Source organism: Petaurus breviceps, unplaced genomic scaffold, assembly GCF_028583685.1.
Source record: "Petaurus breviceps papuanus isolate PSGF00001 unplaced genomic scaffold, PetGlider_PUasm1.0 175, whole genome shotgun sequence".
NCBI lineage: Eukaryota > Metazoa > Chordata > Mammalia > Diprotodontia > Petauridae > Petaurus > Petaurus breviceps.
This window is the reverse complement of record NW_027185764.1, coordinates 50,545,821-50,564,213: the sequence shown is the minus strand read 5'-3', so window position 1 is coordinate 50,564,213 and position 18,393 is coordinate 50,545,821. Positions and strand designations below refer to the sequence as shown.

Below are 18,393 nucleotides of genomic sequence, written 5' to 3'. Positions count from 1 at the left end.
AAATAACATTTTTGTAATGCCATGCAGCTTCCATCTAGAGCATGAGGTTTGGGAACCTTAGGACAAAACATTTTTAGTCCAGTGATGAAAGAGCAGGTAATAGGGAAGGAATGGTAGGTAGTGCATGGTGGCTCTTGCTTCTTTGGGCCATTGAGGGTAATGAAGGACTATGGCATTATTTCTGTTACTGAGGGTACGTTGATGTGGTAGGTTCCTAGGTGAGAAAGCCTAAAATTGCTAAGGGTGTGTCCTACTCACAGTTAGCTTCTTGAACTATCTTTGTGTTTGTGGGAAAATAGGTAATGGTAGTATGTTTTTAGCTTTGTAGTTGTACAAATAGCTTTCCAAATATCACAGGTGCTAGAAATCTTCATTTGCTAGAGAACTTGTGCCCTTGTCACATTACTGATTTTCACCTTAACTCTCCTAACAAGTTAATATGTTACTGACTCATTTGCAGATACCCAGTACCTGAATATGAGGTGACCAGAAATAGAAAACTTAGGGCCAGTCAGATAAATGAAAACCATATGTTTTGACTCTAATCTGGGTGAACATACTCCTGATAACCCCTGTGGTAAAAGTTAAAGCATCTATACATAAATAAACCAGGTCTTCTTATCAAATAACATCAGAATAAAAATAGCTGTATAGCAACAACAAAAAGGATTGAGATAGTCCTTTTAAGTTAATTGTAGCAAGATTAAATTTACAATTCTTTGACAAACCAAAATTTTCATGAAATGGTAAAAGTGAAATATGTTTACTTTGTTTCCTGTCTTCTCTGATACTATCCTAGTTGAGACCTTACCTTCTTGCTTAAATTATTATACTAGTTTCTTAACTGATTTTACCTCTAGCTCCTCTTCTCTCAAATCCTTACACTGATACTTCTATAATCATAAATGAATGAATGAATGAAAAAGCACTTGTTAAGCATTTACAGTGTACAAAGTACTGGGGATACAAATAGAGCCAGGACAGTCTTTGCTCTCTAGACACTGCCATTCTAACAGGGACAGACAATACACATAGAAGGTAGTAGTTGCAAGTCCTTAGACTGCAGTAGCAAAGTAGATGGTGAAACATCTTCTCTAATGCCATTTATAATTTATAATGATACCATACTGACTTCTGATGTTGAACCATTTGATGGTGCTAAGGACTCTAGTGGCAAGAACGGTTGTTTTCCAGGGCTTCGGGAGTTGTGTATGGCTGCTGAGGAAGTTGCCAGGTCACATCTCTGGCTCCCTCTTGCTTACAGAATGAAGTACAGATTTGTTATTCTCGCATTTAAGGGCTCTCACATTTAGGTTCCACCCTACTTTTTGGCCCCTATAATGTGCTATTTTCCAAGAAAGCCCCAAATAGTATCACAAAGAGTTGGACGTGATGGAAATGAATGAACAACAACAAAAGGCACCGTCATTCATGCTCAGAATACTGTCCTGTTTTCTGCTTTTAAGGGATGCCTTAAGCATCACCTCCATGAAGCATTTTCTGATCTTCTTTCCCTCACTCTTACTTGAAATATCTCCTTATTTTACTGTTTTTTTTTACTTTCCTTTGCATTTATCACATTATTCTTTTCATAATAAGTTATCTGTCTGCATGTCTTTTCTACTAGATTAATAATAATGCTAACATTTATATAGCACATACTACCAGCCAGGCACTGTACCAAAGCACTTTACCATTATTATGTCATTTGAGCCTCAGAATGACCTTGGGAGCTAGGTGCTATTGTTATCTCCATTTTACAAATGATGAAAATGAGGGAAACGGAGATTAAGTGACTTGCCCAGGTTCACACAGCTAATAAGATCAGATTTGAACTCAGGTCCTCTAGACTTCAGGCCCAGCACTCTGTCTTCTGCACCACCTAGCTGCCCCAAGATTTTAATCTCCTTAATGGGGGTAGGGATTATGTCTTCTCATCTTTCTAATCCTATCTCTAGTTCATTATTTTGCAAGACCAGAATTTAATATGTTGGTAATTTGAATTTTACTAGAACATTTCCACTAAAGTCTTTATTGTATCTTGGTGGTAATTCTTGTTTTTGAAAGGCTGTACCAGAAGTACTGGCTTTCTGGAAGATCCTATTAGACTAGAAAGTCCAAAAGTATGGGCCTGGGAACAGATTTTGCTTTCTATCCACAAGTCAGTCCAGCTTAGTTTTGCACAGCCTTTAAACCAGTCTACTCTTAAGATGTTGAATTTTTTGGCCATTAGAACATTTGAAGACCATCAACCAAGTGGATTGCAGTCTATACTGGTGAAAGGATAAGATAAAACTCAGCTCCTTGAAGTATATATAAAATTGCATACTCATAGATGCTTTATTTATTTTTTTATAAAAGCAATCGGGGTTACTGCTCAAGGTTACAGGGCCAGTTATTTCTGGGTGTGGTGCTGAGTATCTGAGCCCGGATTTGATCCAGGTCATCCCGACACTGGAGCCAGTGCTCTTACTTGCTGAGCCACCTGGCCGCCCCTTCATAGATGCTTTATTAAATGTCTCAATTATTTACATTAGCATTATCCTCTGTGCTATTTATTTAGAAAGATTTATGCAGCATCACCAAGTAGCCTGCAATTAAAGGTAGTCATGTTCAGCTGGAAAAAAAATCACAGACTGGAGAAAGTATTTAATTTGAAAAGCCTATCTATCTTATGTAACATTGGGAATGCAGATTAGTCTAAAGCTATATGAATGTCTAATACCGAAATGACTTCACCACAACACATTTGCTATGATGCTGTTGATCTCCAGGGCACATATTTGTATAATTTCTTCCATCTTTGGTGTGGGTGTTTTTCAGTAGGTGGTATGATCCTTTCTTGATGGTAATTGAACTTGTTTAGTAGACTAGTGCCAGGGGCAGATTGTTGCTAGAGATGTCTTATAGATGACAAAAATATGAACTATTCTAACCAGTAAAAATTGTGGAATTGTGGATTATCTCCTCTAGATAACACATTAGTAGTTCACAGAAACAGAGTATTAGAGCTAGGAGGGACCTTTGAGAACATTTACTTCACTGTCCTTCATTTTACAAAGGAGGGAACTAAGGCCTTGAGACTTTAAATAACTTGACCACAATCACATTGTTATTAATTGAAGAACTAGCATTTGAATGCAGGTCTTCTGACTCCATGACTAATTTTTTTCCCCAACATACAATTTACTAGGCTGCTGAGATTTTTTTTTTCTCCCGTGGATCAGCCTTACTTTTAGTGGCTGTTATTTATAAAAAACAGCAATCCCTGCATTAAATTCTTCTGTGAGGTAACAGAAAAATAAATCTTCATGGTAATTGTATACACCACAGAATTACACCACTGTACAAATATTCCCAGTGAAGATTGTATAGACAAGTCTGGGATCATATTAAATAGAAATAATTGTGGAATAGGTTAAAGGGAACTGTCAGATGAGGAGCTGAGTTTTATGGTTTGGAATGAGATGAGATCTGGAATTAAGTAAATGTGAGGATGAAGACGAAGTTTTAGGTAATTCACCTCGTTTTAAATTTTCAGAAATTGAATTTTACTAAGTAGCTTGTGGTATTTTGGGAATTTTCTGTGGTATTTGGGGAATTTTCCATTCTAAAAAGAAATTGGTCAATTCTCAGTGTCTTTATTCGGTTTACTTTCTACAGTGAATTTTCAGTTCCAGGCTAGTTTCCTCACATCAATCTTGAGGGAATGCAAACCAATTTTAATATTAGTTCAGTTATAGACAAGAAGGTAAATTGAAGGCAGATAAAATTACCTAAATGTATTTTAAAACCAAATATATAGTATAAAGTAATCTAGGCTCTTAAATGGGCAGATGTGTTTTGAGAGATGGGTGGGTTTGGCCGATTTAATGAACTACTTTTATGTCTCTGAGCAGACTGTATTGAAGCAAGAGAAGAATAACTACAATGCCTGGGTATTTATTGGAGTGGCAGCAGCTGAACTAGAACAGCCTGATCAAGCACAGGGGGCCTACAAGAAAGCAGCTGAACTAGAACCAGACCAGTTATTGGCCTGGCAGGTATGTGGGATGTGGGATGAATGTTTGTGCTGTTTTTTAAGAGTATTAACTAGCTTATTACCAATCTCAGGATAGAGGTAATAGAACATTTCAAAGATACATTCCAACCTCAGAGCTTGGATTTAAAATATTCTGAGTTGGTCATTTGAACGACACAATTTGGTATTCAGCTTGATTATATTATTGCTAATTAGATTTACAAACCTGATTCTTATAGAAATCCCTGTTTTTTAAAGTATCCTTGTAGGAAATTGAATTAAAAAAATATTTATTGAAGAAAAAGTTATTAGTCAAATAGTTTAATAATTGGATACATTTTGGTTGTGTTTTATGTATTGATGGTTTTAATATTGATTATGATATTCTCCATATTTAATATTTAAATATCTTTTTCCTGGTTTAACTTTTTTTTTTTATACTAATATAGGGATAAATTATTCACGTCCTAGTTTACTATTTTCTGCAAAAGAATATGAATGAGACATGGATCCTAGGGAACCTGAACTTGTTTATTATTAAGACCCTTTGATGAGGAAATTTCACCATTAAACTAGAAGGGGCCTTAGAGAGATCCCTTCCTACCCTCTTATTACATATGAGGAAATGGAATTTTAAAGGTCAGGTAGCTTGCAGAAGCTCACATAACTAATAAATGACAGAGGTGGGATTTTAACTTCAGGGTCTTCTGTTTCCAGAACACATGTTCTTTTCATTATACCATACTACTTTTTAAAGGTATTTTTATATCACTACATTTAGAAGAGCTAATTGGTTTTATAATCTAATGGCTGTTGAAGAGTGAAGCAAAAAAAATGTTTTTGCTTACTCATATGATAGAACACAATATCATATAGACCATGCTATTTTGAGATTTGGGGATTATTTTAACCTTTATCATAAAAATGTTGCAAATGATCCACCAACTTTAATCAGTCAGGTGTATATTTAAGGGAATTTCATGAGTTGAATATTGTAAATTTTTGGAAAATTGACTGACTGCTTATTCATTTAGGGGTTAGCCAGTTTATATGAGAAATCTAACTATACAGATACCAAAGAGGACTTGATCACTGTCTACCAAAAGCTTTTGGATCTCTATGAAAGGTAATGAACATATGGCAAAAGACTGTTTACTTGGTAAGCTCAAATTAGAATAAGCTGTTGACTTAAAACTTTATTAGGGGCGGCCAGGTGGCGCAGTGAGTAAGAGCGCCGGCCCTGGAGTCAGGAGGACCCGGCATCGGTTCCGGCCTCAGATAGGTAACACTCACACCAAAAAACTGGCCGTGTAACCTTGGGCAAGTTACTTAATCCCAATTGCTTAAAAAAAAAAACTTTATTTAAATGACGGACATTGAGGGTTGGACGTTTTTCTTTTAAAAGAATGCCATAGAATTCTTTAACTCCATAGAGATTTTAGCCTATTGGTGTGGGTACCATCTCTGCTAGTGCAGATCACAACCTCTTCAATGCCTTCTCATCCTGTTTGAATTTCTTTGTCTATGTCTCTTTATAAATCTTTTCAAGATATATCTTATAAAATATAAGCAAAAATTAATTTTTAAAATAAACATTAATATAAAATAATGAAATATTAATTCACAACATTAAAAACAAAGTCCTAAATTGTGATCCTTTGTTTTGGAGGCAGTATATTTAGGCTCATTTCTGTATGAAATATTTATTTATAATATGAGAGTTTAGCTGTTGTCTAAAATAGCATCCAGTAAATAACAATAAGTGTTGTTGCAAATTTTGGGGATTGTTTTTTCAACCACTTTTAAGACATTTTTGTTTTTTCAAGTGTTGACAAGCAGAAGTGGTGTGATGTCTGTAAGAAGCTTGTGGATCTTTATCACCAAGAAAAGAAATACCTGGAGGTTGGTTAGTAATTTTCTGGGGGTTCTAGATTTGGTTTCCTATAAAGCCATTATTAAAGTTATTTAGCATTTAATTTACATTTTAAAAGTCTTACCATAGTATAATGAAACTGAATTTCCAGTTTTTGAAGTTTTCAGGGCTTATGCTATAAACCATTTAGAAGAGAAAGGAGTAATTATAGCACTAGTATCTTTTCCATGTTTCTAACATAATGGTAGTATGATTTGAGTCCTTTAAAAAAAAGTCTACTCTGATGCATCTTTGAAGTATCTTGTATTCTTGAAGGCTTTGCCAGAATAGTGCACAGTCTGTCAGGTTCCACAGTGCTGGAAAGGCTTTGAGGAACATGACAAAAGTGAAATTGATTATATTTTAAAATAATAACAGTAGCTAAAATTTATGTAGAGCTTCCTGTATGGCAGAAACTATGCTAAGCGCTTTACAATTATTATTTCATTTGATCGTAAGAGCAACCTTGGGAGGTAGTAGGTGCTATTGTTATCCCCATTTTATAGATAAGGAAACTAAGGCAAATAGCAGTTGACTAACTTGTATAAGGTCACAGGAGGCCAGATTTGAACACAGATCCTCCTGACTCCAAGCCCAGCATTCTATCCACTATGCCACTTAGCTACCCCTAAAAAACCCTAAGAAATTACTGGTTATATATTGATTTACTTTTACTAATATAGCATTATTCCTGAATTGGGTGTTTGTATATAGTCATGTTACAGACATTATAATAAAGATCAAAATTAATACGATGCTGGAAGAAACAGACTTGTTATAATAAAGATCAAAATTAATGCAAAGCTGGGAAAAAAAGATTTTCAATGAAAACCACTCTAAACTGACCTATTTAAATAAATTATTAACAACAAAAATGGAGTCTTGACTGAAGAAAGGATACAGAAACTCACTACAGCTATAAATATGTGCACAAGTTGAACTGATGAAATTCATTTTCCATAGTGAGGAGATCAAAAGAGCCCCAAAAACACCTTTCTCAGTAAATGCTTGACTTCCTTGCAGGTAAAGAGATAAAACATCCAAGGATACCACCAGTTTAGAATATAAACTCATTTGTAAAATCTTTGAGAAAAGTGGTGGAGGACTGTATGTATGCACTGTTGCTTCATAAAACAGAGAAGCTGTGGAGGGTACAGTCAGTTTAATGATATCTTTAATAAAAATGAAGCCAAGTAACCCAGTTAAGCAATTACACTCCAAGAGCATTTAAAGATTAAACTGGAAGGATGTCAACAAACAACAGAAAGGTGGAAAAGATCTACTGAGATTTAAAAAAAATCTCTTTTTCAGCACCGGGGAAAATATATTGCTTTTACATTTGGACTTTAGCATCACCTTTCCATTTATACTTATAAAGGATGTAAAGTTATATTAAGGAGAACAAAGATGGGAAAATCTGCTGGATTATGCCAAGTGCACTTGGAGAGTTCTGTAAGAGGGGAGAGGGGACAACAGACGTGGAGTATTTGAGAGTTTGTGACAGTGTTCTCTTCTGGCTCTCCTCCTGACTGATTGCTTCTCAATCTTGTTTGCTGGATCATTATTTGTATTGTGCTTCCTCTTTGTGGGTGCATCTCGAGGCTTTGTCCAGGACCCTGACACTCTCTCTGCTGGTGATCTCATTAGCTTCCATGGGTTCACTTACCATGTCTGTGCAGACAGTCCAAGATCTCTATATTCAGACCCAGTTTCATCTTGAAATCTAGTCCCACCTCATCCCATCACCTAGTAGGCATCAGCAATCTGGATGTCCTGTAGACATTGCAAACTCATCATGTCTAAAAATAGAACTTATCTTTCCCCTAAATGCTCGCCTTATTCTGACTTCTTTATTTCTTTTGATGGCTTCACCATGCTTATTGTAACCCAGGTACACAGCCTTGGACTCATCCTCAACTTTTCCCTGGTGCTGTAGCGGAAAGAGCACTCAGTGGCTCTGAAGTGAGAGGATTCTTCCTTGCCCAAGTGACCTCTGGCAACCTCTTCAGTCTCCCTGAATGTCTGTAAAACGAGGGGACCTCTGGATGGCCTCGAAAAGTTTGATGATCCTGTGATCTAACATTGATCTTCTTCTCACACAGCTGCCATCCTAGTTCAAATCTTCATTATCTCTCCTATATCATTGTAGTATTCTCCCGTTGGGCCTTTCTACATCTATTTCCCCTCCTTCCCAAACCATTCTTTATACAGCTGCCAGATTAATATACCTAAAGCACGATTCTGACCATATGGTTTCCCTGGTCAAGAAACTCCAAAATATACTGCTATTTGTATTTAAAAAGAGAAAATATGAACTTCTGTATTTTAAAGCCTTTCAAAAGTTAACTTTAACCTGCATTTCCCAGGCTTTCTGGCATAATACTTACTTTCCCTTCACGTGTTCCACATTTCAGTGAAACTGTCATGCTTGATGTGCCCTTTGTATAGCCATCCATTTCTTAGTTGTCTGTGATTCTGCACAGGCTGCCTGCCTATTCCTATAATGCTCTCTTCTCCTCTGCCTCATGAAATCCTTGCTCTTGTCCAGACTTAGTTGAGGTGTCACCAGGAGGTCTAGTCCAGTTTTCTCTGTTACTGGTTCTCTTCCTCAGAAGTTGCTTTGATTTACTTTGTATATGTTTTATATTTAATTTTTTGTGTAGATGTTGATTCCCCCAATAAGCCATAAGCTTCTGGAAGATGGACTTTTATTTTTTTGATCTTTGCATTCCCAGCAGCTAGTATAGTACCTGGCACATAGGTTTTAAATAAATGTCTATTGAATGCAGTGGATTTGTTTTCTCATCTTGTTGAAGTTTAGAATGCCTGCTGCTTCTGAATATCATTTTAAAAACATATTTAGAATTGATTGATAAAAATAAGAATAGCTTGATAAAAACAAGGTTCAGAATATTGACTTGGTCAGTTTATGACCAAGCTTTTCATTTTTTGGAGTACTGTATCATTTTTCTTTTTGGACAGGTGGCTCAAACATGGGACAGACTGATTAAAACAAGAAAGGAAGATGGTGCAGAGAATCAAGAGGTTTACCAGCTGTGGATAAAGTTAACTCAGTTACTTGCTGAGAGTACCGAAGAAGAAAATGATGAAATTCAGCAACTGGTAATTTTACTTTACATATGTAATATATATGTATATGCACATATATTATATATTTATATAGTTCACAGAATTTCATATTGGAAAGTTTCTTTATGTTTGTTCAATTAAGTACTTGTTACTGATCTCAGTAGCCATCTAGTTGAACCTCTATCCTGAGTTAAATGCCTTCTGTCACAAACTCAATAAATAATCATTTGGCTTTTGATTGTAAAGCTTAATGAGGGGAAACTCACTACTTCCTGGGGCAGTCCATTCTACTTTTGGATAGCTCTTTTGAGGAAGTTTTTCTTGAAATCAGCAGCCTTTCCTCTTTTGAAGTTCACTCAATCAAAAATTTCCAGCCAATCTGAATTATATTAGTTGTGACTGTTTCCAGCACCCAGGCATTCTCCCTTTTCTTGAGGAGCACCTGGTTCGCCATCTTTCTTTCTTCTGCAAATCTTGCCTTATAGTGGGAGACTTTAATATCTGCTTTGAGATTTTCTCAAACTCTGCACCATCTCTCACTTGTCTCCTCTTTACTCACATAGCTACCACCTTATTGCATCTTGCATAGGTTATTGTAGCAGCCTTCAAATTGGGCTCCTGACTTTAAACCTTTTTTCATGCTTCTCCACTTCTTCCCTGCTGCTAATGGAATTTTCCCCAAGAATTTTCCCCAAGATCTGACCATGTGACTCTCCTACTCAGTCAATTCCAGTGGCTTCTTATTACTTACAGTATAAAATAGAAATTCCTTTTGTTAGTTTTTTAAGCCCTTTACACTGTGGCTCTAACTTCTCCCTCCATTTTCATTGGACATTATTCTTCCTTCTGCACTCTGACCCACTGTCCTCTGTTTTCACATGTGACATTCCATTTCTGTGTCATTGCTCTGACTGTGCACATTACTTGAATGTGTTCTTTAAGACCCTACTCAATCATTATCTTCTGCATGAAACCTTTCCTGATATCCCCAATTATTAGTGACATCATCCCTCTCAATCTACCTTCTATTTAACTATTTTTTGTACATTTGTATGTTTTAACCTTATATTTATGTTGTCTAGTTCTTCATGCATAATTATTGTTTCCGTAATTAGCCTCATTTTTGTACTTGTATCCCCAGGGCCTAGCACACAGTAGGTACATAAACAAAAACTTGTTTATTGTTTGGCAGTGTGTTACAGCCAGTAATGTCCACATATGGTTCTTTGGTGTTCTTTGGCCCTAAATTTTAATATTCAGAGAGGCTCATAAAGAATTTGTAGAGATGAAAGCAAGTAAACACTTGAGCCAGTAATTGTCATTTTTTTTCTGTAGGGCTGGAGAGGCAACAATAAAATAAGAGATGTTTTTAAAAGGCCTTAGTGTCCTTCTTTCATTGAAAAAGTGAAAATATGGTAAAAATTAATATTGGGAATCAGAAAGTTTCATTTAACATTTTACGTAATTTCATAGAATTTTCCATTTAGAATCTTGCAGTTGATAAATAGAGTTCCTGACTGGATTTAGGAACAGAAATTATGTGACCCCCCTGCTTCTGGGACAAGGATGGGACTAGCACACCAAGTCCTAGATTTTAAGTCCCTTGTATGTGAACTCTTCCGCTAAATCTTCAATATAACCATCAAGAGAAGTAAGAAACCAAAGCCATCTGAAGCACAATTTCCATTACTTTTCTCAAAATAATACTTCCAAAGTTGTATCTTATTTATGCTTAGAGTTTAATATCTTAGAGGCTAAGAAATTTTATCATTGAATCAACTTATCTTAATGTTTTTGGGTCTTTTTTATCTATTTTTTTTTTAAAGTAATCAGGGTTAAGTAACTTGCTCAAGGTTACATGGCCACTTATTTCTGGGTGTGGTGCTAAGTATCTGAGCCCAGATTTGATCCCCAGGTCATCCTGACACTGGAGCCGGTGCTCTTACTCGCTGTGCTACCTGGCCGCCCCATTTTTTTAATCTATTTTTTAAGAATGCAAATTTAAATGAAAAAGAGTAAGGTAATGCTTTTTATTCTTTATTTCTGGACTGTGCTTTCTGAGCTCTGATTGAAGACTTTCTACCCGTTATTTCTTAGTACTTTAAAGTTTTTAATGACCTTACCCCATTAATAAACCTATTGAATGGAGTGTAATTGAAAAAACACTTGATCTGGCATTGGTGGTCCTGGATTCTGGTGTCACTTCTGATAAATCATTTCACATCTCTCAACCTCAGTTTCCTTGTCTGTGAAATCATAGGCTGGGATTAGTTGATCCCTAATTCTTTTTGGCTCTGAATCCTCTTAACCTGATAATCTCTGTAATCTTTTTCAGCACTAAGATTTTGTGACTATTGATTATGTCATTCAGTAACTTTTGAACAATTGTAGTTGTCTTCTAAATGTTGACCTTTCTATCCTTAATGACTTCAATTCACTTTTTTCTTTGATGAACTTTGGTTTTGAAGGCTATTCCAAAAGAAACTTTCACTTAACAGAATACTCATTTAGAATAACAGTGTCAAACAGCTGACCCACAACACTCCTACATGTGGCCCAAACAAGTTAAAATGTAATGGTTCACTATTTAACAATATATAAAAATTTGTTAAAACATAAATAATATTACATTTTTAAATTAAGTCAATATGTGGCCCACAGGGATCCTTATGTATGGATTAGGTGGCTGCTTTTTCTCTTTGGGTGTGACACCACTGATTTAGTATAGGAAAACAACATTTCCTATAGTTCTGTCAGTTCTCTCTTCAGGGCAGGTCATCCGCCTTGCTACTGTTTTTAGAGGGCAGTGGAATCAGAAACCAAAACACAACTAAACAGAAACATGATCTCTACATGTCCCTTCCAATTCTCAGATTCTGAGAGACATGTGCAAAATTGTATTGCAGACATACCTGGACTACAGTATGTAATTTTACTTTTTTATTTTTTTTTAATTAATTTTTTTCTTTACTTTTAGTTTACAAGATTCAATTCCACAATTCTTGAGTTTCACATTCTCTCCCCCTCCCTCCCGTCCTCCCCCCATGGTGCCATACAGTCAAGCATAGGATCTGTAAGTATTTTCACATTAGACATTAGTCAGTTTGTAAAGATGGATTGTATCAGATGGAATGAAAAATAGTAAAGAGGAAATAAAACCAAACAAGAAAAGGAAAAAGATCAGGCAGTTTCCTTCAATCTGGATACAGACTCAGTTCTTTCTAGTTCTTTCTCTGGATGTAGACATCTGTCTCCATCATGAGTCTTTTGGGATTGATTTATATCACTGCATTGCTGAGAAGAGTCCAGTCTATCAAAGATGATCATCACACATACAAATTTCTCCTGGTTTTACTCTTCTTACTCAGCATCAGTTCGTATAAGCCTCTCCAGGTAAATATGAAGTCCATCTGCTCCTCGTTTCTTATAGCACGATAGTATTCCATAACATACATATACCACAACTTGTTCAGCCATTCCCTAATCGATGGGCACCCCCTTAATTTCCAATTCTTTGCTACTACAAAAAGAGCTGCTATAAATATTTTTGTACTTATGGGTCTATCTCCCACTTCTATGATCTCTTTGGGATATAACCCTAGAAGTGGTATTGATGGATCAAAGGGTATGAAATTGTTTATAGCCGTTTGGGCATAATTCCAGATTGCTTTCCAGAAAGGTTGGATTAGTTCACAACTCCACCAGTAATGTATTAGTGTTCCAATTTGCCTACATCCTCTCCAGCATTTGCCATTTTCCTGTTTTGTCATCTTAGCCAATCTGACTGGTGAGATGTGGCACCTCAGAGTTGTTTTGATTTGCATTTCTATAATCAGTAGTGATTTAGATCATTTCATGTGCTTATAGATATCTTTAATTTCTTTCTCTGAAAACTGCCTGTTCATATCCTTTGACCATTTATCAATTGCGGAATGACTTGTATTCTTATAGATTTGACTCAATTCTCTCTATATTTTAGAAATGAGTCCTTTATCAGAGACATAGGTTGTAAAAATTCTTTCCCAATTTCCCACCTCCCTCTTAATCTTGGTTACATTGGCTTTGCTTGTACAGAAGCTTTTCAATTTAATGTAATCAAAATTATCCATTTTGCATTTTATAATGCTCTCTAATTCTTGTTTAGTCATAAAGTCTTTCCCTCTCCATAAATCTGATAGGTAAACTATTCCTTGTTTTCCGAGATTGCTTACAGTATCAACCTAGATCATGCACCCATTTAGACTTGATTTTGGTATATGGTGTTAGATAATGGTCTATGCCCAGTTTCTGCCATACTATATTCCAGTTTTCCCAGCAGTTTTTGTCAAATAGTGAGTTCTTATCCCCAAAACTGGGGTCTTGGGGTTTATCAGACAATAGATTACTATAGTCATTGACTTCTAAATCTCGTGTGCCTAATCTGTTCCATTGATCCACTACTCTATTCTTCAGCCAGTACGAAGTACTTTTGATGACTGCTGCTTTATAATACAGATTGAAATCTGGTATAGCTAGTCTACCTTCCCTAGAATTTCTTTCCATTATTTCCTTGATATTCTAGACCGTTTATTCTTCCAAATGAATTTTGTTACTATTTTTTCTAGCTCTATAAAGTAGTTTTTTGGTAAATTAATTGATATGGCACTAAATATATAATTTAATTTAGGTATAATTGTCATTTTATTATATTAGCTTGACCCAGCCATGAGCAATTGATATTTTTTCAATTAGTTAGATCTGACTTTATTTGTGTGAAAAGTGTTTTGTAGTTGTGATCATGTAGGTCCTGGGTTTGTTTTGGCAGGTAGATTCCCAAATATTTTATAATGTCTACAGTAACTTTAAATAGGATTTCTCTTTCTATCTCTTGCTGTTGAATTTCATTGGAAATATATAGGAATACCGAGGATTTATGTGGGTTTATTTTCTATCCTGCAACTTTGTCAAATTTAATTATTGTCTCAAATAGTTTTTTACTTGATTCTCTAGGATTCTCTAAGTATATCATCATATCATCTGCAAAGAGTGATAGCTTGGTCTCTTTGCCTAATTTGATTCCTTTGAGTTCTTTTTCTTCTCTAATTGCTACTGCTAACATTTCTAGTACCAGATTGAATAAGAGGGGTGATAGTGGACACCCTTGTTTCACCCCTGATCTTATTGGACATGCTTCTAGCTTATCCCCATTACATATAATATTTGCTGATGGTATTAAATAGATTCTACCTATTTTAAGGAAGGCTCCATTTATTCCTATGCTTTCTAGTGTTTTTAATAGGAATGGATGTTGTATTTTGTCAAAAGCCTTTTCTGCATCTATTGAGATGATCATGAGGTTTCTGCTAGATTTTTGTTGATATGATCAATTATACTGATGGTTTTCCTAATATTAAACCATCCTTGCATTCCTGGAATAAATCCTACCTGACCAAAATGTATTATTCTTGAGATAAGTTGTTGTAGTGTTATTGCTAATATTTTATTTAAAATTTTTGGATCTGTATTCATTAGGGAGATTGGTCTATAATTTTATTTCTCTGTTTTATCTCTTCCTGATTTAGGTATCAGTACCATATTTGTGTCATAAAAAGAATTTGGTAGAACTCCTTCTTCACTAATTTTCCCAAATAGTTTGTAGAGTATTAGAATCAGTTGTTCTTTAAATGTCTGATAGAATTCACTGGTAAATCCATCTGGCCCTGGAGATTTTTTCCTAGGGAGTTGACTGATGGCTTGTTCAATTTCTTTTTTCTGAGATGGGGTTGTTTAAATAATTTACTTCCTCTTCAGTTAATCTGGGCAAATTGTATTTTTGTAAATATTCATCCATTTCCCTAAGATTGTCAAATTTATGTGCATACAATTGGGAAAAATAATTCCTAATTATTGTTTTGATTTCCTCTTCATTGGAGGTAGATTCACCCTTTTCAATTTTGATACTCATAATTTCATTTTCTTTCTTTTTTTTTATCATATTGACTAAGGGTCTGTCAATTTTATTGTTTGTTTTTTCATAAAACCAGCTCTTAGTTTTATTTATCAATTCAATAGTTTTCTTAATTTCAATTTTATTAGTCTCTCCTTTGGTTTTCAGTATTTCTAATTTAGTATTTAATTGGGGATTTTGAATTTGTTCTTTTTTTAGGTTTTTCAATTGCATGCCCAATTCATTGACCTCCCTTTTCTCTAATTTAATCATGTATGCACTCAGGGATATAAAACTTCCCCTAAGAACTGCCTTTAATGCATCCTACAAATTTTGGTATGTTGTCTCATTATTGTTATTCTCTTGAATGAAATTACTGATTGTTTCTATAATTTCTTGTTTGACCCACTCATTCTTTAGGATTAAATTATTTAATTTCCAATTAGTTTTTAGTCTGTCTTTCCGTGGCCCTTTATTTCATATAATTTTTATTGCATCATGATCTGAGAAGGATGCATTTAATATTTCTGCCTTACTGCACAGAATTATGAGGTTTTTATGTCCTAGGACATGGTCAATTTTTGAGTATGTGCCATGAACCATTGAGAAGAAAGTATATTCCTTTTTATCTCCATTCAGTTTTCTCCAGAGATCTATCATACCTACCCTCTCTAAAATTCTGTTCACCTCCTTAACTTCTTTCTTGTTTATTTTGAGGTTGGATTTATCAAGTTCAGAGAGGGGGAAATTAAGGTCCCCCACTAGTATAGTTTTGCTATCTATTTTTTTCTCTAATTCCTTTACTTTCTTCTCTAGGAATTTGAATGCTATAGCACTTGGTGTATATATGTTAAGTAATGATATTGCTTCATTGTCGATGGTGCCTTTTAGCAGGATATAGTTTCCTTCCTTATCCCTTTTAATTAGATCAATTTTTGCTTTTGCTTTATCTGAGATAAGGATTGCTACCCCTGCTTTTTTTTACTTTAGTTGAGGCATGATATATTTTACTCCAGCCTTTTACCTTTACCCTGTGTGTATACCTCTGTTTCAGATGTGTTTCTTGTAAACAGCATATTGTAGGATTATGATTTTTAATCCATTCTGCTATCCACCTCTGTTTTATGGGAGAGTTCATTCTGTTCACATTTACAGTTATGATTATTATCTGTTTCTTTTCCTCCATCTTATTCCTTCCCCTGTTAATGCTTATATTTTTTCTCCCCTTCTCCCTTCCCCTCCTTATTAGTTTTCCTTTTGACCACTGCCTCCCTCAGTGTTCCTTTATCACCCCCCCTTTTCTTCCCCTTCTCCCTTCTTTTTTCTGTACTAACCACCCCCTTACCCCACCTTTCTTAGCTCTCCCCCTCCTACTGCCTGTAGGATATTTCTATACTTAATGAAGTATGTTATTTCTTCTTCACACCAAGAGTGACAGGAACAAATCTCATGCGACACTCTTGTCCCACCCCTTTTTCCCTCTAATATGATACATTTTGCGTCTCTTCTCCATAGAGTCCTATGCTTAACTGGTTGTTATTCCCTCTTTACACCAGAACGAATGAGGGAAAAGCTCATATAATACTTATCTACCTCCCTTTTCCTCTGCTATATTGTTTTTTATGCCTCTTTGTGTGGCATAATTTACCTTTTTTCATTTCATTCATTCCTCTTCTTCCATTGCAGTCCCTTTGTAGCCCTTAATAAGATTTTTTTTGGTCGTCATTTTGTGTATTTTACAGTCATACTCTCTACTTGTCTATAAACAGTTTGCTTTTATTAAATAACAGGGTGTGTTTGTGTGTGTGTGTGTGTGTGTGTGTGTGTGTTTTCCTTGTTTACCTTTCTATGTCACTCTTGCATCTCTTAATTGGAGGTTGAATTTTCCATTGAGCTCTGGCTTTTTCATCAGGAAGGTCTGGAAATCTGTTATGTCGTTGAATGACCATCTCTTTGCCTGGAAGAATATGCTCAGTCTCTCTGGGTATGTGATCCTTGGTTGTAACCTGAGCTCTTTTGCCTTCTGGAAAATTGTATTCCACTGCCTCCGATCTTTCAGTGTAGAGGCTGCCAAATCCTGTGCGATCCTCACTGTGGTTCCTCGATATTTGAATTGTTTCTTTCTGGCCACTTGAGGTATTTTCTCTTTTACCTGGTAGTTCTTGAGTTCGGCCACAACATTTCAAGGACTTTTCAGTTTGATATCTCTTTCAGGAGGTGTCCAATGGATTCTCTCGATTTCTATTTTACCCTCAGGTTCTAGTATCTCAGGGCAATTTTCCTTAATGAGCTCTTGGAGATTGTTGTCTGGGCTCATTTTTTCATCATGATTTTCTGGTAGGCCTATGATTCTCCGATTATCTCTCTGGATCTGTTTTCCAGGTCAGTTATTTTTCTATTGAGATAATTTACCTCTTTTTCTAATTTTTCATTCTTTTTGTTTTGTTTGACTAATTCTTGGTTCCTCATAGAATTTTTGTTTCAATTTCGTTGGTTCTATTTTTTAGCAAATCATTTTTCTTGGTTAGTTTTTGGAGCTCCTTTTCCATATCATACACCTTTCTTTTTAAGGAGCTGTTTTCTTCATTATAATGTTTTTCTAATTCTGCAATTTTTATTTTATTTTATTTTATTTTATTTTTTTTTTTAGCAATCGGGGTTAAGTAACTTGCTCAAGGTTACACAGCCAGTTATTTCTGGGTGTGGTGCTGAGTGTCTGAGCCCGGGACTTGATCTCCAGGTCGTCTCAACACTGGAGCCCCTGCTCCTACTCGCCGAGCCACCTGGCTGCCCCTAAGCAATTGGGGTTAAGTAACTTGCTCAAGGTTACACGGCCAGGTGTTTCTGGGTGGGTGCTAAGTGTCTGAGCCCGGGATTCGATCTCCAGGTCTTCTCAACACTGGAGCCGGTGCTCTTACTCGCTGTGCTACCTGGCCGCCCCTGCAATTTTGATTTTAAAAGAATTATTCATTTTTTCTTCTATCTCTCTAATTTGGTTTTCACAGTTCCTTTTGAGCTCATTTAGGAGAGCTTTCTGTGCTTGGGACCTGTTCCCTGTTGATGTTTCAGATGTGGGTGTGGAGTCCATATTGTCTCCCTCTGAGTTTGGTTCCTCCCTCTGAGGATAGTAGGACTCCAGAGTCTTTGTAGTCTGCTTTCTACCCATTTTGAGGCAGGGCCCTAGCCACGCCCTTCCTCTAGGACCTTTATTGTTTAGGGTTTTGTACTGGGGCCATAGTTACTATGTTTTCAGCATGGGAGGGAAGGGGGGGGGGGGGGGTGGGGGAGGGGGGGGTTCACCCTCCACCCCCGGGCCCTGGGGGGGCCCGGAGAGGGCTTTTTTTTTTTTTTTTAAATTTCTGGGCTATGGAGTGAGTGGTAGTCCCAGGAGTATTTGCTGTCCAGGACAGGGGCCCCTGCATTTGGTTTTTACCTTGCTCTTTC

General features: G+C 36.0%; 1 protein-coding gene across 6 annotated transcripts in view; it reads left to right on the top strand.

Annotated features, from left to right (window-relative positions):
• The window catches only part of SKIC3 (SKI3 subunit of superkiller complex), a 122,893-nt gene that overhangs the window by 23,383 nt on the left and 81,117 nt on the right, over window positions 1–18,393 (top strand). For all 6 annotated transcript variants that reach the window (XM_069085129.1, XM_069085128.1, XM_069085124.1 and 3 more), the window contains 4 exons: window positions 3,900–4,043; window positions 5,056–5,147; window positions 5,848–5,923; window positions 8,916–9,056. In XM_069085129.1, the coding sequence (XP_068941230.1) occupies window positions 3,900–4,043; window positions 5,056–5,147; window positions 5,848–5,923; window positions 8,916–9,056 (453 nt within the window). The remainder of the gene's footprint in view (window positions 1–3,899; window positions 4,044–5,055; window positions 5,148–5,847; window positions 5,924–8,915; window positions 9,057–18,393) is intronic.